This window comes from Neofelis nebulosa, chromosome 13 (assembly GCF_028018385.1).
Source record: "Neofelis nebulosa isolate mNeoNeb1 chromosome 13, mNeoNeb1.pri, whole genome shotgun sequence".
Taxonomy (NCBI): domain Eukaryota; kingdom Metazoa; phylum Chordata; class Mammalia; order Carnivora; family Felidae; genus Neofelis; species Neofelis nebulosa.
In genome coordinates, this window is record NC_080794.1 from 82514181 (window position 1) to 82540569 (window position 26389).

General features: G+C 40.8%; 1 protein-coding gene across 9 annotated transcripts in view; it reads right to left on the reverse strand.

Moving 5' to 3' along the window:
- The window catches only part of ATE1 (arginyltransferase 1), a 158862-nt gene that overhangs the window by 68002 nt on the left and 64471 nt on the right, over window positions 1–26389 (reverse strand). For all 9 annotated transcript variants that reach the window (XR_009252697.1, XR_009252698.1, XM_058697973.1 and 6 more), the window contains 2 exons: window positions 17876–18057; window positions 14190–14289 (listed from right to left, as the gene is read on the reverse strand). Coding sequence is in view for 7 of the 9 variants with exons in the window: in XM_058697973.1 (XP_058553956.1) it covers window positions 14190–14289; window positions 17876–18057 (282 nt within the window). In the remaining 2 variants the exon portion in view is untranslated. The remainder of the gene's footprint in view (window positions 1–14189; window positions 14290–17875; window positions 18058–26389) is intronic.

The following is a 26389-nucleotide window of genomic DNA, read 5'->3' on the forward strand; positions in this document are numbered from 1 at the left end:
GTTGTTTTTTGTTTCCTACAAAGCAAGGAAAACAGAATGACTTATAAATACTAAAGACAGACCCTACCATGCATATAAGAACTAGGAAAAGAAAGCATCACATTTTGGAAACTTTGACCTTATTCGTTGTTGTTGCTGTTCCTTCTGAGAGACCTCAAGATTTGCCAGCTATATCTCATAGTACAGAAACATTAAATTACTTTTAAGTTGACATGAAGGCCACCCATAAACCCCCTAGAGAAAATTTAAGACAGTCCTGGAGCCATCAGTGAGTATATGGCTCCACAGGGTTAGGAATTAGAGACAAGAAACTTCTCTTTGGTGGGTCATACAGGATGGTTTGTTTCAAGACCATTATGGTGAACCCCAAATTAATCCTTCTGACAGCTCCTTTCTGACAGCAACAGTCAAATTACCCGTGGTAATTCGGCAACAAGCGCTACAGACTTTAATGGCAAGTGGGTGACCTTTAAACGGGGATTCCAAACCTTGGTAGGACGGAGAATTCTTTGGGCCAGAGGCTGTCATGTGTACAGCAGAATGTGTCGCAGCACCCTGGGCCTCTACTCACTAGATGCCAGTAGCACACGGACCCCTCCCCCGCTGTCCTAATTAAAAGGGTCTCTAGATATGGGGCAGGGCTGGGTGCAAAACTGCTCAACGGAGAACCACTGTTTAAGGGCAAGCAGCAACTGGAACTCTGGGTGGGAAGCCTCTCACTGCCCCACTCTAGCTAATATGTTCGATCATGAAATGAGTTAATGTGAGTTGAAAATAGCGTTTAGACTATTAAATTTACATAACACAATTATCAAGACTAGGAAAGACTATACCGTATTGTTATCTCAAGGGCTTTACACACAATGAACTTTTTTCAATTAGATACATTTCTAAACCAACCTGTTTAAAAATAAACCTTTTGGGGCGCCTGGGTGGCTCAGTCGGTTGAGCATCTGACTTTGGCTCAGGCCATCATCTCACGGCTTGTGAGTTCGAGCCCCGTGTCAGGCTCTGTGCTGACAGCTCAGAGCCTGGAGCCTGCCTCGGATTCTGTGTCTCCCTCTCTCTCGGCCCCTCCCCTGCTCGTGCTCTGTCCCTCTCTGTCTCAAAAATAAATAAAACATTTAAAAAAATAAAAATAAAAAAATTAGTACATAAACCTTTTAATTCAAATATAACCCATATATAATATAATACAGGACTGCCACTTCAGAATTACAAAGCATTTGCAATGCTTTTCCAGTCTGAATAACCAACGCAAGAGTATCTTCACTGCTCACCTGACAATTCAAACACAACTTTCTCATTACCTTAAAAGAAAACCATCTTTTAATGAACTTACCTTTAATGAACATTGCTGAAATCATAAAGAGATCTATCCTGTAGAAATGCCAAAGGATACCACTTTATTTGGCCTAGATATGTACTTTCCCTCTAACCAATCATCCAATTAAGTCATCGTTCTCACATGGCCATCCGTCCATTTGTCCAAAGATTTACTGAACATTTACTATAAATCAGGGATTGCTGCCAAAATTGAATAATACACGAGCTCAAACTCCACCTCCTGAGACGTGTAGAGGCTAAAGAAACAGACAGATGGGAACACAGGGATTTATAATACAATACAGTCCGGCAAGGTTTCAGAGCGGGAGCAAACCGGAGATGAATCTTGTAAAGTGAAAGGAGCAAAGCAGAGCATCACTGTGTTAATATGCTGGCACAGAGAAGGTATTTTAAAAGCATGACACAGAAACCAGAAGTCATAGAGGAAAAGGATTAATAAACTGGGTGACATAAAAAATATTAACTTCCGTATAATAAGTTATATGGCATAAACAATGATATAAAGCAAATGACAAAATGGGATGTGACTGGCAAATGAGAAATGTTTGAGATGACAACTGCGAATACACAAAGAACTTTTCATTGTGGTTTGAATCATTCTCGTAACTGAATTTTCACATAACCTATCATCCTGTTTCAATGAAAGAGGTTCTCTGCATCTCCACGACCTTTTATTTTTTAAGTTATTTGGAAGACATGTACAAGAGCAAATGACTTACTTGCACAGCCCTTGGTACTGAAATCAAACATTCCCTGTAGAATAGGCTGGCCAGTGTCACTCTATAGGGAGAAACCTAAAGTTAAATGAGGTATTTGCTCATTTAACAGAATCAAGAATAAGTCTCAAAAAGGGGAAGCCGAGACGTTTTATCACGATACAAATATAATGACACAGAAGTTATTTAATTGAATTCTTTATTAAACTGGTTATGTTTAGGGCAGTGCCCTTAAGAAACTAAGAGTAATTACTCATCTGGGAGAAAATAATTCAGTCTTGGCATTTAGCACAACCATACACAAAAAATTGCAGATTACTGAAGAGTGAAAGGTAAAACTGAAATTCTTAGAAGGAAAGAAAACATTTCCATGGCCACAGAAAAGGCAAAATTTTCTTGAACCCGACACAAAAGCCCTAAAGATAAAATGGACTACATTAAAATTAGGAATTTATGCTCATCAAAAGACACCATTAAGAGGAGGGAAAAAAAAGGCAAGGAGTGAGTGGAAGAAAGTATCTGTAAAACACGTATGCAACAAAGGATTCTCATCCAGAATGCCAGAAGGACTTCTACAAATAAGAGACCGACAACAGATAAACGGGCCAGAGACTCGAAGAGACAACTCCCAAACGGCCAGGAGACACAGAATAAGGCCTTCAACTTTGTCAATGTCAAAATGCAAATCAACACCACGGTGCACCCCCCACATTCCACTATCAGGATGGGAAGCACCTGGACCTTTCCTCTGCTGTGAGTAAAAGTGTAAATTAATACAGTCACTTAAACGACGGGCAGTAGGAACTCAACCCATGATCTAGCAAGTCCGTACCTAGGTCTAAGCCCATCAAAAATACCTGCATATGTCCAACCAAAGACATGTCTTCACATTGCACTTCCGTTAGCCAAACCCAGAAACAGTCCATCCCTAGGAGAATGGGCGTACGGGCAATAAGAATAAACCACCTACTGTTACACACAACCACATCAATAAACCTCACAAATATACTGCTGAGTGGAACAAGTCAGTCACAAAATAAAATACAATGAGTGATTCCACGTAAAATATAAAAACAGGCAAGACGAATCTACTGTGGTTATCTTTGAGGTGGGATAATAATCAGTGGGGGCATGAAACAGGCTTGTGGGGGGCTGGCATATTCTGCTTCTTGATCTTGGTGTTGGTCGCACAGTTGGAGACCGAAAATTTATCAAGCTGTGCAATTAAGAACAGTGCACATTTCTGTAGACACATCACATTTCAATAACCAGTTTAAAAAAAAAAAACCCACAGAGAGGCAGCAGAAAGAATTCTTGGAAAATCTAAACCGGACCACTGAGAGAGGACTTCACATTTTTCCTAAGCTCAGCGCTCCAACTAGAGGACCCACGAAGAAGCCAGCTCCCTACACACTTCTATATACCGCTTTTCCTTCACTTCCCAGTTTCATTCCTTCAGACAGATGCCTGCCTTCCACATGCAATGCACGTCAGTAAAGTCACTGAGCACCTCGTATGTGCCAGTTAATGTGCTGGGCACTGAGGACAGCGACAGATCAGCCCTGGTTTGCTCGAGGACCTGACAAGCAGGAACCACGTCTGATCACATTCCTCTTGCCTTGGCATCTAGCACGATGTCTTCTACAGAGCAGGCCCTCCACAAACACTGACTGATCACGTACACCTACAAACAACTGGACCGCAAGGAGAGCTACAGGTAACACACTCGGAAATGCCAAGAGTTCACAGGATCCGAAAGGCTGCCCCCGGCTTCGCTCAGCGCCCAGGGAGGAGAGCTGGTGGGGGCAGCCGGGAGGAGATACAGAGACTGGCTTCCCTGAAGAAGTGGCACAGGACTGTGGTCTGGAAAGGACGCTCCCAGCTGGGGACAAGAACACGGCGGGATAGGAACAGGAGGCAAGAGGCAGCACAAGGCCTGGCGGAAGGGAGGCTCCAGAGCATGTAAAGTCATGCCTGACAGCTGGGGAAAGGGGTTGCGGGCAGGAGAAAAGCAAACTTTCTTTTTCAGGAGGTCAGGGCAGAGCTCGGTGGTAGTATTTTCCAAAAGCTCCAAAGACCATGGCTCTTTTTCAAGGATTAGAAATCATGCACTGCACCAAGCTTATTATTTCACTGTGGACAGACGGGAAAGGGATGGGAAAAGACACACGATCAAATACACTTCTATTCCCCAGTTAACATTTACTTTTAGTTAATATGCAAGCATTTTAGGATACTTCAAAATTACAAGTTGTAACTCATAACTCTGATAAACAAAGCCATTTATACGAACTTCAATTCAAACTCCCCCTTATTTTACTAAAATTAAAATGTGAGGAGAGCCTGGCGGGCTCAGTCAGTAAAGCATGTGACTCTCGGTCTCGGGGTTTTAAGTTGAAGCCCCATGTTGGGTGTAGAATTTACTTTACAAGATAAAATCTTTTTTGAAAAAATATGAGTTAATTCAAACTCTGGGCAAGCTAAGCATATTGAACTTCAATTTTCTCATTTGTAATGAGAAACTTAAAAACACATGACCCATAAGGAACTGCTTTTTGACTCTGATGTGGCAAATTTCCACCTGTGACAATTTTAGAAGCAAGAATTTGTGATGAGCATGTGAATTCTTTTACCTCCCACGGCCTGCAGGAGGCATCAAAAATCCCTTACTAAAATTATTCGGTGGTCATTTTTTCTCCTGACTATGTCTAACTCACTGGACATTTAACATCCAGAAAAAGAGATGCTGAGTCAAAAACCCCAGAGTTTTCTTCTGTGCTGTGGGTAGCTGATGAGATCATTTGTATTTCTTTCAGACCAACAGTAGCAAAGTCACTACCACGTGTACCCAAATGCATCACCCCGGGCTGCAATACTGTAGTAAAATAACACATGCTAATTTGTCTGGTCAGGAAACTGAAACGCGTGGGAGCTTGTGGGAGCCTGGGGATTTCAACAGCCCGTGATTCTGCAGATGCAGCTTTGTAAACCCCAAGTTTTTCCCGTAGCTGCTTTTGTAACAGTAATGCCAGCTACCTCCTTTCAGGCAAGCCCCTGCAGAATTCCAGAGGTGCTGTCTGACCACGATCGTGCTGAGGCACCGAGCTGAAGAATGATTAATCACAGATGAATTCGCTTTTTGTTTCTTTTCTGACATTTCCGAACCCTTTTCTGATGTTTCAACTATCTGATGTCTGGCCATGTCATGCTACCAAAGCAGACTGCCTGAAGTCACTGTTTACTTTGGCCCACATACAAGTCTGGATAGGAATTTAGTCAAAACACCTCTTTCACATCACAGAATGGCCTTACGGCAGAACTCCGAGAGACAACACGAAGGAGTTTTAAACATTACACCTACCATCATTTCTATTTACTCCAATTTTTACTTTTAAGGAAATCGAACAGTTTTAAAACGTATGGGAAGGGGCCACACTGGAAGAGTATAAAGTAAGCTTTACATGTAAACATTAAACAGTTTGGAAGCACGGGAAAACTCATTTAAAAAGTGTTTAGAAAACAAACCAGACAGATTTAAACCAACAGCTCGATTTTTAAGAGCATATAAAATAATAATGTATGGCTATATATGTATATAAACTATATAACATATCTATAGAAGCTGCATAATGCATCTATAAAATAAACAAGCACAAAGCAGCAGCCGCGTTCCTGGTGGTTAGGCAGAGTGAAGAGAAAACCTGCTCAGGTGCTCACCCTCAGATTCTCTGTGCTCCAGAAAGTGACTCCTCCCATCACCAAGCAGAGTTGTGCTCAGTCAGTTCCCTGCCCCTCACCAGCGGCAGGCTCAGGAACAGACAAGAGGCGCAACTCCGAGAGGTAAAATGAGCGAAGTGGGCCAGGAGGCTTCTTGGTGAGAGATACAGACAACCGCACACACGTTGGGAGCACTGCTGTCAAAGAAAACCAGAAACGCACAAGCGTGGGTGAGAATGTGGGGAAGTCAGAACCTGTGTGCACAGCCGCCTCGGAAAACAGCACGGTGAGTCTTCAAAAAGTTAAACATAAAACTGCCATATCATCCAGCAATTCCACTTCTGGGAAGATACACAAAGGAACTGAAAGCAGAAACCCGAACAGGTATCTGCACACTCGTGTTTGTAGCAGCATTACTCACAATCGCCAAAAGGTGGAAACACCCCGAGCGTCCGTCAGCCGGTGAACACATAAACATAACGTGGCATCTGGGTACAATGAGGTGTTATTTGCCTTAAAAAGGAGGGAAATTCTTACACTTGCTACAACATGGAAGAACCGTGAGGACATCATGCTAAGTTAAATAAGCCAGTCACGAAACGACAGATAGTGCAGGACTCCAGTCATAGGAGGCACCTAGCACAGTCAAATTCAGAGACAAAAGTAGAATGTGGGCACCAGGGGCTGTCGGGAAGGGAGCGGGGAGCTACTGTCTCACAGATACAGAGTGTCAGTTTTGCAAGCTGAGAAGAGTCCTGGAGATGGATGGTGGTGGTGGCTGCACAGCCACACGAACGTAACCTCTAGGACATAACCTCTAAAGCCGTACACTTCAGAATGGTTAAGATGGGCCAATTTTGTTACATATATTTGACCACAATTAAAAATATTTGTTAAGAAAAAGAGAGGCACAGGAGAAGACATAGCCCTTTTCTGATTCTAGCCACTACTAATGGCCTGTGATGCCCAAATGGGCAGCCCAAATGTCCTTCTGGGCACCACGAGAGAAGCAGACCTGGAAGACGGGCGTCACCGGGCTCGGCGGCCAGAAAGCTGCACCCTCCCTGCCTACTGTGGCAGGAGGACTCCTCCACGGAGAGACTCTTCTAGGTTGAAAACACAATTTCTGTTCATGTCAGCCAGCTCCTGAGCCCCCAAACTGGCACTGATTTATGCTACAACTATACCGAACCCCATGAACATGGCCATGATTATTACAACAGTTAATGTGAACACTAATAACATATCAAGAAATTTCCTTTCATTAATGACTATTTTCAGCTCTCATTCAATTCATCTGTGACTATCCTATGCCTTACTTCTAAGACTATAGGCCCAGACAAAACACATCTTACTCTGGGGCGCCTAGGTGGGTCAGTCCATTGAGTGTCTGACTTTAGCTCAGGTCATGATCTCGAAGTTCGCGAGTTTGAGCCTTGTGTCAGGCTCTGTGCTGACGGCTAGGAGCCTGGAGCCTGCTTCGGACTCTGTGTCTCCCTCTCTCTCTGCCCCTCCCCTGCTCACACTCTATCTCTCTCAAAAACAAAGAAACAGTGAAAAAAAAAAAAAAAATTAAAAAAACATTATCTTACCATGCAATGTTTTTGTAAATCAATCTTTTATACACATATACACACACACAGAAAATCATAAGAATTCATTAAATATGCATGTCAGAGAATGTGATGCACAAAAATAATAGTGCTATAAGCTAGCCAACCACGCACACTCCGAGAGGAGAATTTACAGCAACGTAATCCACTTACGTAACTATGAAGACGGCCACATGATGATTTTCATCTTGCAGTGTTCATCACTAGCAAGACAAGCAAAATCAAAACACATCATCGTGTCAAGAAATGCGTTGTAGGCTCGAGTCAGGGTATTAAATGAAATGCCTTACAAAGATGAATTCACCTAAGCCAACTCGGCACATCTCTAGGTATGACCGCACATGGAAATGAAGGGACTTCGCCGAAACTCTCTCACACTGAGCCATCACAAACTTCTCAGATCAGTTCGGCTCAATTCAGGGTCAATTCTGAGCCTGCACAGCTCAACACAGAATGATTTCTATCTACATGGACATCTCCATCCTACAACATGTGTTTCAGTCATCTGCTACCGAGTACTAAACCACTCCAAATCTCAGTGGCTGAAAACCGCACTAATTTATTATTCCTCGTGATTCTGTGAGTTGGCTACAGCTCAGTCAGGGGGTTCTTGCGTCGGTATCTCTTAGGCTCGGTCAAGGTAGCGGCATTCAGCCAGAAGCTCGGCGGGGGCCGAAACCCCCAGCATGCTGCTGCCATCTCTGTCCAGCAGCAGGCGGCCCTTTTACATGATGACGGCTGGCTCCCCCGGCAGAGGAAGGGAAAGCTGCCAGCCCTCTTAAGGTGTGGGCCTCAAGCCCCCCGAGAGTTCGTTCCGTGGTATCCTGTTCGTGCAAGTCACAAGGCCAGTCCAATTGAGGGAAACAGAATCTACTTCTGATGGACGGAACGGCACGCACACACCAGGTGAGAGGAACTGATGACGACACCCTTGGAAACCAGCTACCGAGCCACGGTCCTCCCTACACATAACGAGAAACTCGTCACTTCAGCATGCCTTCGTGAAAGCCCATTACTCAATAAAAAGAGAGCAGGTAAAACCCGCTCTTCTGCGTACCCTGGACCTGCCGTTACATGCTTTCACTTGCTCTGCTTCATATAATCGGTGTACTAGACGGTAAAGGCTGTAACTGAACAGGCCCAAATCTACTCGAGAAAAATCCAAATGAAACATCACTCTGGTCTCGGGTCCAGTTCGGTACCCCTGGCGCCACTTCGCGCACTGTGCGATCTACGTGCCCCCTCGGCTGTAACCTCCATCGGGGTAGGGCATCCGCACCGTTTACAGCTGTATTCCCAGTGTCTGCAGGATCTACGACACTGCTCCTTCTCGGTGACCGAAAATATGCCTATTTGAAGATCTACTCCTTCTTTCTTTAATACCCAATAGAAAACACTTCCGTAGATTTTTCAATGTGGCAAAAACACGCCATTACCGATGCTTTAAACACTTAGCTATGCTCCAAGGAAGAAGATATACTTTTAACTACCATTGTAGTTACATGCTAAATTTACCCCCACTAAACCTTGAAAACGAGGGATTTTATAATAGTGTGCCATTCATTTTCTGTGAGTTATCTTTTGCTGGTGTCTAGTTCTGGGCCCTCAAATTGCAATGTGAACTATTCATGCCGGAACCAGCATCTACCTTGCGATTCTGAACAGCACATTTCTAATTGAGAATTCCCACTTTTATAAGCAGTTGTGCTAGTCCTTCATAACTGAGAGTTCTCATTTGCTGAAAATATAATAAAATATCCTCTGGTGAAATGAAAATATCTATAAGTGGAACAAAACAGCCATTTTATTCTGCCCACAAACATCTGAGCTCAGACTTTTTCGGCCCTCAATGGACAAGGCCAAAATGAAGAGACACCCTGTGGCACAACACGGGACTGATTCCTGAGAGGTTCACCACTCTTAGCACCAACCCCAAAGAGTTCAGTGCCACTTTCCTCCAAACAAAAGGCAAGTGTCCACAATTCTACAAATTTCCATAAAGGGAGGCAGAACTGGTATGAACTAGCATAAGCCTCTGCTTCTCCCCAGCATCTGAACTAAAGTAAGAAGTCCGGTTAATAGCACAAGCAGGCCACTTAGAAATTTGGGTGCCATTTATCAGCATATAAACACAGAACCTTGACAGGTCTCAACGAAAGCACAGGTAATGATTCTGTGCATGCTACCCAACTGGGAAGGTGCTATCCTATCAGTGCAAGAAGATTCTACACTCAAGTTGAGATAAAAACACAATATATCCTGGGGTGCCTGGCTCGTTGTTGGTAGAACATACAACTCCTGACCTCAGGGTTGTGAGTTCAAGCCCCACACTGGGTGTAGAGCTTACTTAAAAACAACAACAGCGATATATCTCATTGCTACATCGTTCCCATTTTACAGTTGCAAAAACCGAGACCAGCTATAGTTAAGCAACTTCTCCAAAGTGTTGCACACTCCTGCACCGCCACCTCCCTTCGATGCCAGAGTACTTAGCGGTATTCCATGATATCCAGTCATAGTCCGTTAGAACTGCCTGCGTGTCTTAACAAACTTCTAACCTATTTGCAAAGCAGAAGCTATCCTATTCACACTCAGTAAACACTTGCGAAACAAATGAGGGAGTTTCTCACTATTCCACATGCTTCTCAACCCTCAGTGCTAGTATTGCTTCTCATTAAGTCAATAAATGTCCACTGAAAGTTAAACATCTCCTGTGTGGCAGGCACACTGTTAGGTACTTGCATACGTGACGAAGATAAACATCACGAGAGTCTCACGAGCATATGCACAGGAGACAGACTTGAATTTTGGAAAGGACTGTAGACTGCTAAGGGAGGAGGGGGTGGGGTGGGTGGGTGGTCAAGTCTAGCCTTAGTGTCCCGTACACGTTATTGGAGCAAGTGACCGCTAGGCTGCGGAACGATGAATGAGGAGTTTGCAAGCATGGAGGATGTATAGAAAGAGAGAAACAAGAGATCAGTAAGGGTAAAGGGAACACCCAGCTGGAAGACTCCAGTCACTCAGCCTTAGACGTTCCAGGACCCAGATAACAAAGCGTAGATACGAACTTCTTCAATATGAGTGATTCTCACTTTAATAAACAGAAAAGAGCCAACTTTAAAATGAGAAGTAATCATTTTTCCGGTTCATTATTAGGCTCTGAGATGTGAAAAATTAATCTGTGTGGTGGTTCTCAAGCTTGCCTTCACATTAGAATCCTCTGAGCATTAAAAAAACAATTGATGCCCTTGGTTGAGCCCCAAATCTTAGAAGATAGGGCCCAATTATCAGTATCTTTGTAAAGTTCCCCAGGTCATCCTATGGGGCACCTGAGTGGCTCAGTTGGTTGAGTGTCCGACTCTTGATTTTGGTTCAACTTATGATCCCAGGGTCATGTGATCGAGCCCCGCATCAGGATTTGTGCTAAGTGTGGAGCCTGCTTGAGATTCTCTCTCTCCTCTCTCTCTCTCTCTCTCTCTCTCTCTGCCCCTCTCCCCCACTGGAATGTGTGCACACGCTCTCTCAAAAAAAAAAAAAAAAAAAAAAAAAAAAAAAAGTTCCACAGGTCACTCTAAAGGATAGCCAAATGGATGACAGCAACAACTCAAAAGCAAAGCAGCACTGAGCCTTGGTCTGGTCCTGAAATGACCCCTCACCTTCCCATGGGCTGACTTCCTGTCAATCAAATCTCAGCCTCAACATGACTCCTCAGAGAGGCCCGCCCTGACCCCGACTCTAAAGGAGCCACACCTAGTATGTGCCACATAACAGTGCTTATTCCTGACGTCTGTCTTATTACCTTGTTGTAGGTGTTCCAACAGAATGGAAGTTCCTTGAGACTAGGGATCTTGCTGCATTTCCAGTAGGAGGTCAGGAAGTACTTTATGAATGAACGAATGAAGTAAGCCAGAGGACAGGTAGGCATGGGGGTATCTCTCATGGAAATGGAATTTAAAAAATAATATCCTGAAGCTATAATTCTGAGAAATTTCGGTTGCGTATGATTAAGCCAGACTGACCGAACGGCACGGAGAACATTTTTTAATTCTTAGCTAAAAACTAGACAAGCCAGATGTCTATTTCCAAGCAGAGCTCTACCTAAGAAGGAGACTGAAGAACACACGGTATTTACTCTGGACTGGAGTCAACAAAGGTGGGATTAAAAGTCTTCATGCAGAGGGAAGGGGGGATGAAAATGTGGTCACCATTTCCATGAATAGCAAAAAAAGAAGAAATAGGTCAAAATATGGAGCAATTAAGATTTGAGTTTAGGCATGAGGAAAAACTCGCTGAGGGAAATCCTGCGACACTACAGCAGCCATTACAGATGAGAAGTAAAAGTGAAATTTCTGCGGGTCCCTAAGACTGGCGTAAAAATGCTTCCATTTAGAAGGGTCACGCACAAGTACACAGAGGAAGATGAATATCCAAGATGGCTAGAATTTTCTTCTGATTGTTATTATTGTCCTACAACATCTATAGTACCTGAGTTTCCTACCTGAGCTTCTTTAGATCTGGTACCACAAAAATGAGCTAGAAGGAAAAAATACTAGTAAGAACAGTACCGAGTAAGTATTTTTGGAAAACAGAAATATGTCCATGCTTTTCCTTCTTCATAGGATATATGTTTAGGGGCATCTGGGTGGCTCGGTCAGTTAAGCATCCAACTTCAGCTCAGGTCATGATCTCGCTGTTAGTGGGTTTGAGCCCCACGTCGAGCTCTGTGCTGATGGCTCGGAGCCTGAGGCTTGGAGCCTGCCTCGCATTCTATGTCTCCCTCTCTTTCTGCCCGTGCTCTGTCTCTCTCTCAAAAAATAAATAAACATTTAAAAATTTTTAAAAAAGAACATATGTTTGGACCTATCAACTAAATTAATAATGCAGGCATAAAGGAAATATTCGAATATTAAATTCACAAGTTACCTACGATGTACACTTAAATATGAGATGAAATGCCAGCAGAGTGCCTTGACCAGACTACCTGGGCTGTCAGCATAAAACCAGCAAGGTAATGTGTATCACCCTTCTTTCAAAGCCAGTTCTGTTAGATCCACAGCTTCTAACAATGGAAACATCCCTTCCCCATACTTGCCGTACTTAACATCAACACTCTGGAACCACTTTTGTTCGTTCCCATATATAGTTAATCACCAAGTTTTACGGAGTATTCCTTTGTACGGGGAGGGGGGGGGCGGGGGGAGAGGGAGGGGAAATTTACCGGTTAACAAGATTTAAGAGATCTATCAACCAAACTGTACAGGCCTCATCTGGGTTCAAAGTCAAACTGCAAAACAAACGGACACTGACTAGATACAGAAAGGTACTTAGAAATACCGTTAATACTTTTGAGGTGTGATGATGAGACTGCGTGTATTTTCAAAATGCTCTTGTCTTTTAGAAATACACACCATGAACAGATGAAATGATATTCTGGATTTGTTCCAAAATAATTCAAAAGATGATGGAGGAGGGAATGGGGAAGAAAGAACAGGTGAAACAAGAGGCACTGATGGGCTGAAGCTGGATAATAGGTACACGGGGTTCAAGTACACTTTTCAATTTGGTTTATGTTTTAAAATTTTCCCTACCTTAAAAAAGTCGTAACTTATATATTCGGATATGTTTTTTGATGTGTAAATGCGATGCACTTGGCTGGGAAAAGGGTTCCCAGCTGCCTAAATACCTCAGAGAAGCTTTCAAGTCATTCAGAGTCCTCTGGTTACCCATTTTTTATAGGACTAGGCCCTGGCCTAGGCCTTACTTCTCTGCTCCTTCTCTTTGCTATGTGCTTCCCCACCAGCCCTACTCTACATCAGGCCACTTACCAAACCACTGGCCTGACCTGTTTTCATGTAAAATGCTTCCCATCTTCACCTAGATTACAAATTTTCAGAGGAAGATTCATGTTTACATCTTTTTGCCTCTTCAGAGCTTAAAGCAGTGTTCTGAGTAGAGCAAAGGTGCTCGGTTACTGCTTTTCAGGTGGGCAGGATATAGGGAGTCTGCTCCTTCACACTTCTCTGTACTTCCCAGAGTTTTTACACACAGTAGGCCACTAATCCTTAGGAAACATCAAAGAGTTTCATTAAAGAGAATATAAAAGGCAAAACTGTTTTAAAAGGGAAATTCTGAAATACAGTTAAATCTCACAATAGTACGATGAATTACAAAGTCAGAGCGGCAAATGCCGTGGTTCTCACTACAGAAAGCTTAATTTCTGAGGCAGCAAAGCATTATCCTTAATTAACCCATGTTCAAGCCCAAATCCTGTGCCCTGAAACAAAAATTAAAGATTCATCTTTCTATAATGAAAACCTTATGAACATTTGCATTACTATTATTATTTTTATTATTGAAAATACCTCACTGCTTACACTGAGCTCCAATTTTTCTGGACTGTGACTGGGTCCAAAGGAAACAAAGCTAAAACAGAAGGGAGGGACAAAATAAATGGGGCGGTGGGGGGAAGGGTCAGGATCCACCCGGAAATGGTAGATTCCTACTAGTGGGTATACCCTAAGTAAGCAGGGCCCTGCTGAATGTTCCAGAATAACTGGGATTTTTAAATATTTGGTTAATTTCTACAAATTAACCTGTATTAAGCAAATATTAAGCACCTATGTATCCAGCAGTGTTCTAAGCCATGAACAAGCCAGATTTCATGCAAAGTTCATGGAATAATTCATGACATACATTCGAAATACGCAACCAAGTTAACCTCAAATGATGAGAAACCAGAAAAGCACTAATTTTCATGAAATGTATGTACAAGCAGACACGTGAAAATCAGCTTTACCTTGTATTTCATCTTGGGACATGAATGAATGTAGAAACCCATATAATAATAGCTGAGTTGAGATGTTTTCTGATGAAGTTGCCTCGTGAAAGCAATTTCTCTGCCAAAAGAAGAATAAAGATGAAGGCACAGTTAAATCCAGCTCCAATATTCAAAGTACTATGTAATCTGATGAAATCTGAAATTGTGACATTAGGCTATTAAGAAACTCCAAGTGTTGAAAGAAAAACAATTTCAAAAATACTGTAAGATAACTTTTACTAAAGAAAGATATAACAACACATTAGTTTGAGCAAATGCATCTAAGTTCATGCTTTACACTTTATAGAGCTAATTAGTTGATCAAAAATTCAAAGAGCATAAAAACAGAGATCTATTTAGTACATTACTCATTATCCCCTGGAGTTCTCAAAAGATTAGGTTTATCAAGTTAAAAACAGTGCAACAAATTTTACAAAACTCAAAAGCCAACACATTTCAGGAAAAATGACTCTGATTATGACCATTTACATGCACATCCTTGCAAGTGTGTCTGCTGTAGAACTCTCTCCTACATCGAGACGCTACTCTAATATTTATTTTCCCTAAAACTAAAGAGTGGAAAAAAACTATGCTATCTCACCACTTTTCCTGTTTGTTGGGCATAGGCGAGGATTAACCGAACAAAGAAGCTGTCAGCAATGTCCATGCTTGGAGTGGTTTTCATTTGTGTCGGGGTAAATCTGGGCACAGAACTTCATCCTACCCGCCCAAGTGAATGACTGGCTGTATTTAAGAGTTTTAAGCAAAACTTCAGTACATTTCTAAAGTAAGAGAAAAGTTGTTTCGTTTTTACATTTGTTTCTTGAAGATTTTCTTCTTTTCTTTCCTTCTCTCTTTTTTTCTCTTTCGTAGCAACAAATGCTTGAAATTCAAGTGAATAGCCTGTGCGTTTTGCAAGTTCACATTTAAATCACTGAAAAGGTGTGACCCTACAAATTCATCTGTAAAATAAAAGTATCTCTAAATCCAAGCAGACTGAACGTTAGTGGCCTGTAACAGAATAAATCCTACCAACCCTAGAACGAATCCACTTGGAAGGTTCAAAGTGAGGAAGGACGCCGGGCCACAACGGCACTCCGCTTGGTCCTGCGCTGCCACTCCCTCCCTCAGCTGTCCGGGCCCAAACCTAGGAGCCATCCTCAACCAATCTTCTCCTCTCACTCCCATGTCCGACCCATGTCGACAAATCCAGCCGGCTCAACCTCCAAAATTTACGGGGGGTCTGACCGCTTGTCATTACCTCCACCGCAGCCACTGTGGTCCAAGCCCGCATCCTGGCTCCCCTGGCTGACTGCAACTGACTGGCTTCCCAGTGTGCTCTCTTGCCCCTCTATAAATCCCGCAGAGTGGTAACCAGTCGTTGTTTTACAATATTAATCAGATCAGGTAACCTCCCTATATCTTACCTTCAGATTTTTGCACAGCTGGCTCCTTTCCTTTTTTTCTGGGCTCCTCCAATGTCACCTGACCAAGAGGTCTTTCCTGACCACCCTATTCAAAAAGGACCTCACCCTGGCACTGTGACTACTTTTGTCACAGCATAACGGAGTATCTAAATTTATGTTGTTGGCATTCTCGTTACGATCTGCTTTGACAAAGCTGGAAACCCTGTCTTATTCACTTCTATGAATCATGCCCAGGACACATAGATTCTTCTCAAATAAATATGTTAAACAAATGAACTCATTTCTAAAATCCACCTTGCTAACAAAACATAAATTAATGCCATGTTCACGATCCCCAATTCAAACATTTTTTTAAATCTACAGACTAGGTTATATAAAAATCTATACTGATTATACATTAAAATACAAAAACTAAATTCATTGTAAATTGCTTAAGAAATTGAAGGAATGGAGGGGAAACTAAATGAGTTTCACTGAAATACACTATAATCAATAATAGAATTGGCAATTTACAACCTACTCTCCCCAGTTTTGCTTGGAAATGTCAATCTCCTGGCTGCCTTTCCTCTTCCATAAACTCAGCAACTCAGATCCCCCAGACCACTACAAACAAGTGACGAGGCTGTAATCCAGTGGCAGCCTCCCCGCTCTCAACTGGCAACAATGTTCGTGCTCTCAGTCTCCTTTGCTTCCTCCTCAAAGCTCTCCAGCTCTAGCCGGAGATCTACCAAATCTACCAAATCTCTAGCTCTTAGAGATCTACCAAACAGTAAATAGAACTCTTTATAATTTTGCTGGGAATTGATTATTTACTATCCCAAATGCAGCAGGATTTCTATATCTCCTGGTTTATTGAGGCATGAAATGATATTTCATACATAGGCTGGGATTCACTATGTGGGAATAAATATTCATAATGTTTATCTGAGAAGTCTAAACAAATCCATAAACTACATACTGTAAAGTGGAAAAGTAGATACAAAAATAAAAGAAGAAGGAAAATAGCAATGATTACAAAGTGCTGACTGATTCTGGTACAAAAAAAAAAGTAGCTTTTCTGAAATAAATACACTCTTCTAAAGTTACAAAATGTAAATGCTTCAAATGATCAATTTCAATTTCATTGATGCCATCAGGAGTCACGAATATTCTTAATTAGCTTATACAAAAATGCAATTAAATACAAAGGAAAAATAAAGGAATATTACAGGGATCAGTTGTAAACAGTGTATAATTGTGAATCGCTGTAACTTATCATTAAGAGATGGCTCAGGATGAAAATACCAAGATGGAGAATTTTTCTTTGGCCCACTAAAACACACAAAATCTACTATGGACCAGACTTTTCACAAAAATCAAACAGTAATTAAAGAAAAATACCCACTTTTCCAATTTTGTAATTCAGAAAAAAGTACATACAGAATTAATAAAAGAAATAATCTCAAAATGTATCTTCCTATGATGTGAGATTGTGACCATCAGACACAGAGACTGGGAAAAGTGAAAATACTGACACAATGAGAAACAGAGACTCAAGTTCCCACATAAGCAACAGAAAAATAATTTTCAATCTTCCTTCCCTTCTGTACCACACACATTCACAGATACGAAGGAATAAAAAAAGACCCAGTATTTTCATGGAAAAAGACCCCAATCCTTTTACCATTAGGATAATGCAAAATATCCAGGCGATGCTGCATATATTTGCATCCATGGACATGCAAGGGAAATAATCTTTTGATGAGGGCCAGAGAATTAAGTGGACAGTCAGGGACTTGCCACTCCTATTCTATATACTTTCTATAATTGTATATTCCTTCCAACAGATTTACATTGCTTGAATTCATTTATATGAGATTCATTTAACCTTTAATTATGAAAAAATATCTATAATAATGATGACAAAAATATGTAAATACTAGAATATTTAAGGGACATTGAGTGGTTTTTGATAGGGGAGCTTAAATAAAGACATAAACAAAAACACCCCACAAATACAATGACTTCTCCTACACTAGATTACATGGATAGCTTAAAAAGCTAGGGAATTACCATCGGGCACTACCCTCAGTTCTAAAAGTGGTATTTCTAAATATTGATATATGAGAGACTACTATAGCAACAAAATTATTATGAACTATCAAATAGGATTTCTGCTGTTATATGATGAAATATAATCAAGTGAGGAATTATCTGAAGTTCTGTATGACCCATTACAGCTGTCAAAAGTAATCTTACCGTAGTGCAGAGTAGACACCCAAAGACAGAAATGAATAATCAGGATCGTAGTACAAATATACAGATGACACACAGTATGGAAGGATGTCAATCACCCCCACAGCAATGATTCTCCCATCAAGCCAATACTGCTGGTGAAAGGAGCCATAACCACAATCTGGTCCATTAGGGGGATTCTCCGCCTGTGAAAAAGCAGACATACATGTGAACAGTTTCTTTTCTTTTCTTTTTAATATTTATTTATTTTGGGGTAAGCACAAGTGGGGGAGGGGACAGAGGATCCAAAGCGGGTTCTGTGCTGACAGGCTGACAGCAGTGAGCTCAGTGTAGGGCTGGAACTCATAAACCACGAATCATGACCTGAGCCAAACTCAGACACTCGACTGACTGAGCCATCTAGGTGCCCCTTCTTTTTGTTTTGTTTTTTTTTTTTTTACTTTTAAGTAATCTCTACAACTCAATGTGGGGCTCAAACCCACAACCCCAGGATCAAGAGTCACAAGCTCCACTGACTGAGTCAGCCAGGTACCCCATCATCTTTTTCTTTATATTAAAAATCTTAATAATTGTCCCGTTATACTTCTACTTTGTATCTCCTAAAATTTCCTGCTGTCATCACCCTCTGCAGTCACACCCTACAAAACTTTTTACTTGTAGAAACACTGACCAAACAAAAGAATGAGAAAAAGAAATAAGCTTAAGGTTTTTTTTTAACCTTGTTTAAAAATTTAACAGTAGGAAATACAAATTTTACAGGATAAGTAAATATTAAAGTCTATTTCTCAGTTCCACACAAAAGCTGAGACAGAAATGGTGCAGGAAAGAAAGACGGGGAACACAGAAGGAGAGGGGTGGGTGAGAACAGAACTGCCCCTATACCATCGGCCAGGCCTCATCTGTGATGACCCTCACACTGACAAGGCATATGATCCCATTATCTTTTGTAGGTAAGAGTTCCTGTGTAAATAAAAAAGGCTAGGACACTTCCCTTTATGAGCCAAAGGAAAATAATTTCCTTACCATTATCTTAATGTAACTATAATCCCACAAAAGAAACTTAGAGATTTCAGAGTATAACCTTTTATCTGTAAATAGTTGAGTGACACTTTTCATTTTAAGATTCAATGTTTTTAAATATTTATTTATTTTGAGAGAGAGAGCGAGCAAGCGAGGGAGAGGCGGAGAGGCAGAGAGGCAGAAAGAGAGGGAGAGGCAGTCCCAAGCAGTTTCCATGCTATCAGCACAGAGCCCAGCGGGGGGGTGATCTCATAAACCATCAGATCATGACCTGAGCCAAAATCAATAGTCAGACGCTTAATCGACTGAGCCACCCGGAAGCCCCAAAATTCAATATGATTTTAAATATAACTGTTGCTAAATGAAAATTATGATGCAACGTGAAACAATGCTTTGGTAGAGACTAATGGATGTTAGAGATTAACAATTTAAGTGAACAAATACAACATACACTATATATATATACACATGTATATCACATACATCATTTTCACACAGCTAAAATCACAGATAACATGTATACACAAAAGCCGGAAGAGAGGGGTGCCCAGGTGGCCCAGTCGGTTAAGCATCTGACTTGAGCTCAGGTCATGACCTCACTGTTTGAGAGTCTGAGCCCTGCATCAGGCTCTCTGCTGCCAGCACGGAGCCCACTTTGGATCCTCTCCCCTTCTCTGCCATTCCCCCGCTCGCACACACACTCGCTCTCATCGCTCTCAAAAATAAAAATAAACACTAAAAAAAAACCTAGAAGAGAATGAAGAAAAATGAAAAAGTCAGTTTACTAATACTAAAACCAGAAAAAAGACATTACAAGACAGGAAATCTACAGATCAGTATTTCTCATAACACAGATGCAAAAATCCTCACCAAAATCTTAGCAAACTAAATCCAACAATGTATGAAACGAATTATACACCATGACAAAGTGGGATTTATTCCAGGTATGGAAAGCTGGTTCAACATTAAAAAAGTAATTTAAAATAAAAAGCGGGGCGCCTGGGTGGCGCAGTCGGTTAAGCGTCCGACTTCAGCCAGGTCACGATCTCGCGGTCTGTGAGTTCGAGCCCCGCGTCAGGCTCTGGGCTGATGGCTCGGAGCCTGGAGCCTGTTTCCGATTCTGTGTCTCCCTCTCTCTCTGCCCCTCCCCCGTTCATGCTCAGTCTCTCTCTGTCCCAAAAATAAATAAAAAACGTTGAAAAAAAAAATTTAAAAAAAAAAATAATAAAATAAAATAAAAAGCAGTTAATCATGGAAAAATGCTAAAGGAAAAAATCATATATCAATTGACGCAGAAAATACCTCTGACAAAATCCAGCATCCAGTTATGACTAAAACTCAACAAACCAGGAAGAGAAAAGAACTTCATCAGCTTAATAAAGAACATATACAACAAATCTACAGCTGACATCACACTTAATGGTAAGAAAATTGATGCTTTCCCCAGTAAGATTCCCTTATTCAACATCATACTGAAAATGCTAGTGTAATAAAACAAAAAAAAAGGAAATAAAAGGTATTAAGATTGGGAAGGAAAAGAATAAAACTGTCTTTATTCACAAATGACATGATTTACTACGTAGAAAATCCCAAAGAGTCAATAACAACAAAAAATGGAAATAATAAGCCATCATAGCAAGGTCACAGGACACAAAGCTAACAATCAAAAGCCATTTGCTTTACTACATACCAGCTACAACTGGAATATGAAATTAACAACCCAGTGCCATTTTATAAAACCAAAAAAAAAAAATTACATGCCTAAATATAAATCTAACAAAGTATTTACAGGATATATATGGAGAAAACTGACAAAATGAAACAAAGAGATGGTAAATAAGTAAAAAAAATATTATGTTTATTATAATAGATTGTAAGAGTCAATATTGTTAAGCTGTCCATTTTCCCAAGTTGGTTTATACATTTAATGCAATCCCAATCCAAATCTCAGCAAACTATTTTGTAGGTATAAACAAATTTGTTCTAATGTTCATATAAATAGGCAGAAGACCTAGAATAACTAACATAATACTGAAGAAACAAGTTGAAGGTCTGACACTGCCTACGTCGAGACTTACTGTAAAGCTACAATGATCAAGATAGGGTCTATACTGGCCAAATAAGAGAAGAGTAGAACAATGTAACAGAACTAAAGCCCAGAAATAAGCCCACATAAACATGGTGGGCTTATCCTCTGACAAAGGAGCAAAGACAGTCCAAGAGAGAAAGGACAGTCTTTCTAACAAATGATGCCAGAACAATTAAACATCCAAATGCAAGAATATCCAAATCTAGACAAAGACCTTACAGCTTTCAAAAATTCAGCTCAAACTGCACCACAGACCTAAATATAAAATGCAAAACTTTAAAACTTCTAGATGATAACAATAGGAGAAAATCTGGGTGACCTTGGGTTTTGCGATGAGTTTTTAGATGCAATGCCAGAAGCACAAACCATGAAAGAAATAACTGATAAGCTGGACTTCATTAAATTTAAAAACTGCTCTCTCTACAAAGACACTGCTAGGAAAATAAAAAGTTAAACCACTGACTGGAGAAAATTGCAACACATGTATCAGATAAAGGACTGGTATTCAAAAATAGAAAGATTGTTAAAATTCAACAGTAAGAAAACAAACAGCCCAATTAAAAACTGGGCAAAGTATCTGAGCAAACACCTCACCAAAGAAGATGTACAGGTGGCAAATAAGCATATGAAAAGATGCTCAACATCATCTGCTAGGGAACTGAAATTAAAACACACACACACACACACACACACACACACACACACACACCCCGAGCTAATACTACTCAACTATTAGAATGGCTGAAATCCAAAAACCTGAATCAAATGCTGGCGAGGACGCAGAACAGTAGGAACTCGGATTCATTGATGATGATGGAATGTAAAATGGTACAGATACTTCAGAGGACAGTTTGGGACTTTCCAGTAAAGATAAACATAGCGTTACCATATAAAATAGTAATCACGCTCTTAGGTATTTATCCAATTTGTCTGACAACTTGGGTCACACAAAACCTAAAGGCCTGCATGCAAATGTTCATAACAATGTTATTCATAATTGCCCCAAACTGTAAGCAACCAAGATATCCTTCAATAGGTGATAAATAAACCATGACACATGGAATATTATTCATCAAAAGAAATAAACTATCAAGCCACAAATACACAAAATGAAGAAACCTTACATGCATATTGCTAAGTGAAAGAAGCCAGTCTGAAAATGCTCCATACATACATTCCAAATACATCCAGTAAAAGGCAAAACTACAGAGGCAGTAAAAAAATCATTGGTTGCCAAGAATTTGGGGGATTTGGAGCAGGGGACTTTTAGGATAAAACTATTCTCTATAGTTCTGTACTAGTGGATACTTGACATTATGCACTTACCAAAACTCAGAACTTTATAAACACAAAGTGAGCCTTAATGGATGCAAACTAAAAGAAAATCTTTTAGGAGATTAAGGGATCCCAGGAAGGAATGGAGACAGGACAGAGAATCTACCTGTATTACAAATGTATGAAACAACCTGACTGAAAGAGGTCGGTCGGGAGGGGAAAGGTGCTGACTTCAGTAACCTTTGGGGTCTGTAAGAACGAAGGCAAAAGGAAATCCGCACATAAGCATTGTATTCTACCTGATAAAGTTGTTTTCCACGAGACTACAGGTTAACAACTCTGACACTGATACACGTGCCTACTGTAAAGTGATGGAGGTGATGGGAACCAAGTTTCTCACTGTTGAAGTCGTAATTTACAGATAAGCAAGGGGAAGAGGCTAGAATGACCCACAGGGTGATGGATTAGTATTGGAGACATGCGTAAGAACTCACGTTTAGCTTAATACAGACAAGATGGTTACATACAGAAATATTTATAGGTCTGTATATATCATAGATATGTTCATACAAGGGTTAGTATGCACACATATGTTTCTTTACTCTGCCAGATGAGAAGGCCTAAATAAAGGAAACCCTAGTAGCAAGAAGCACATCTAGCACTCAGATCTTGGTTTCTCCATGCTGTAGTAAAAGGAACAAGGCTCTTTGGAAAAATGGCCAATTCCAGGACTGGGACAGGAAGAGCCCGTTTAAGATGAGCCTACTTCATCGTGTGGTGCCAAAAAAGAAAGAAAGTACTTAAAAAACAAAAAGAAACACGCACTGATGGAGTTATATCAAAGAGGCACAGAAGGCGACTGAAAAAGCTCCCAATGGCCAAAGCTGGAACAATTTGAGCAAAAAAAAAAAAAAATAGTGTTAGATTACAACCCAAAGTATAAAATTAATATCCGTAAGTCCATACTGACATACACGATTGAAAAAAGTAATAAATGAGGAAGAAAGACGAATCTCCCATGCAGAAGAATTCCAAAGAGTTCAGGTAGACAGTCTGCCCTAAAGGTAAGGGAGCATTACTCCCTATGAAGTGTGGGCTACGCACAGGAACTCCCTTTCAGAGTACCTTCCAGAGGTATGGGAAGGAACTTAAGAGAGTAACTGCACAGGTGAGCAAGGTCTACAACAGCAAATGAGAGGACCGACTAAGGTGCTAGCACTATTCATGATTTCTAAACCTTCCACTGCTACAGCTAAAAATGTTGTTCAGACAAGAAATACATCTTGAAACTTTTAACAGCTTCCGCCAATAATAAATTACGTCAAACCCCAGTTTTAGCATTTACTATCATATAGGTTTAGTCTTCAGAAAGATATTATTATTTCCCTGAAAATAGGTACAGTTTAAAGAGCAGAACAGGCAACAAACAGAAGCATTAACAAAAAAAAAAAAAAAAAAAAAAAAAAAAAAAGGAAAGGATATTAACCCATTAAAACTACAACACCAGAACTGACACCCCTATTCTAAATTGCTAATGGACTTGAAGTCAAATCACTTGTCTCAGAAGCTAGGCTGCTCCAAATATGTAATAAGAAATACACAGATTCCTATACATCACTGAATTTTATGAAAGCCATCTTTTAGATGTAAGTCAGCCCTGAGGCTCTTGGAAATGAAGCTCCCTGTCTTTAAAAGTAATCGTGTAGGAGAGCAATCCCACAGTGACAGGGAGACAAACTGTCAGTCCACGGCACATGAGGTGGGGAGCCTGTCCAACGTCGGGCAGTCAAAAGCTAACTAAATGACTCTGAAATGAACCCGAATTCTTCCACAATTTCAGTTTAGTACGTCATTCTAGGACTCACTAAATCCAATGTGTGCATTCATTCATTAAAAATGTATTTATCAAAGACATAATACATATGGACTTAATAATGGGCATGGTCTCAATAAGTAAATAACCAAAAGACCACGTTAACCCTAAATATAAATCAATCCTGCTTGTTGTACAAGCTTGAAATCTTTTTCCAAACTGCAGCTACCTTCTGAGTTTCCAATTTTAATCATGTCATCCATTCCTGGGACCTCCCATTTAATAACCTTCCATTTGCTTCACTGTTTGTTCTTCTGTGAGTCCACCCATGACCAACATACCCTACCACAGGCATGATTCTCGTGTCTCAATGCCCATGGAAGTTAACAGTCTTCTCCCTCTGTAAAACCCGCATCTATTTATACAGGTATGGGCTGCCTTATAATTACTGAGGAAAAAAGAAGCCACAGGACTATCTACTCTGACCCCCTACTACATCCAGACAAAGAAACAAGAAACCCAGGAGTCAATTAAGTAATACAATCATTATGAAACTATGGAGTTATAAACTGATTCACAAACTATCTTCTTAGCCCCTAGGTCGATGCTATTTTTATGCTATGATAAGAGTATCAGCTAATCATCTAATTCATCGTTTAAATATCCTCACTTTCGAATATCTCTAGGATATACAAGTCACTAAACAAGGCAATATAAAAAACAAACTATTCAATGCATGGTTTTCAACAGCTTTTCTTAAAACCTATTTTGCTGCATTCTTTTTCTTTCCAACATGTTTTCTGACAATTAAAATATGAATGATTTCCTTTTCTCCCTTGTGGGAGCTTCAATGACCTATTTTTTTTTTTTAAAAAGCAGATTTGATAAATGGAAAACAATGTCAGTAAAGGCAGGTAAGAAGCTATTTTCCAAAAAGTACATCTGGTTGTTTCCGCAGTACTGATTAATAATGATTTACTATTCCCCAAATGGTAACTCAATCAATACTTTCAAGTTTTTCAACAGGTTAAATGGCAGCTGTGGAAATGGGCTGATGGTGAACCTGAACTATTAATTCCCTTGGCTCTCTGTGAAGATGGGACAGCCGGAACCCCTAGATCACTCACTTCTGGCTAGGAAATCTGGAAAAAATTCTGGGCCAGGCACCTGAGTGGCTCAGTCGGTTAAGATCTGACTTGGGCTCAGGAGTCCCCAGCTGGTGAGCTCAAGCCCCGCCTCAGGTGAGCCCTGCTTCTCTCTCTCCCTCTCTCTCTCTCTCTCTCTCTCTCTGCCCCTCGTGGGACTCTCTCTGTCTCTCGCTCCCTCTCTCTCCATCCTTGCTCACTTGCACCCCCTCTCACTCAAAACAAAACAAAAGAAAACAAAACAAAAAGCAAATGAAAAAAAATTCTGGGGGCGCCTGGGTGGCTCGGTCGGTTAAGCGTCCAACTTCGGCTCAGGTCATGATCTCATGGTCCGTGAGTTCGAGCCCCGTGTCGGGCTCTGTGCTGACAGCTCAGAGCCTGGGGCCTGTTTCAGATTCTGTGTCTCCCCCTCTCTCTGCCCCTCCCTGTTCATGCTCTGTCTCAAAAATAAATAAACGTTAAAAAAAAAAAAATTCTGGGCCTACCATGTGTCCAATACCATAAACTGAACTGATTTAGCTAAGATTCTTCATGCTTGTCTATGAACATACACACATTTGCTGAATCATATGCTGAAGCACCATAATAGGCTTCCCTCAAATGCGATCCCTTAGCTCAAACTTTTTTTTTTAACACTAAAACATGGAAAGAATACAGGAATTTGAGTGTTAGAGTAAGGCGATAAAAACAAAGAACAATGAGTAAGTCTGTGAAATGAGAAATCAGCAGAACTCCTGGTTATGTCTCCCTGGTCATTCAGCAACATCCCTGAAACCCAGACTCATGGGCTTATGACGCCATATGTTTCAATATGCTATTACCTGGATACCTGTTGGTTTTTATAAGTAGCAGCCAGAAATTACCTTTATTGCAAACGTATATATTTTCAGCAAATACAGACTTGTCACCCTCACCCCCACTAGGTCAGAAAGATCCACATCTTACAACAGCCCCTTCACTTAATTCTCCAAGGGGCTCAGTCCCCCAGCCTCACAGAGGCCTCTCCAAGTCAGTGACCATTCTGTATTTTTATTTCCTTAAGAATCCTATTTCAATACTTGGGATTGTCGCATTTCTTCAACGTTTTACCTAAAGCCTATTAATTGTCAACACCCTTCAACTGCTACTTAAAAACACAGAAGGTGATACAATTACGGATTGTAATTACGCAGGAA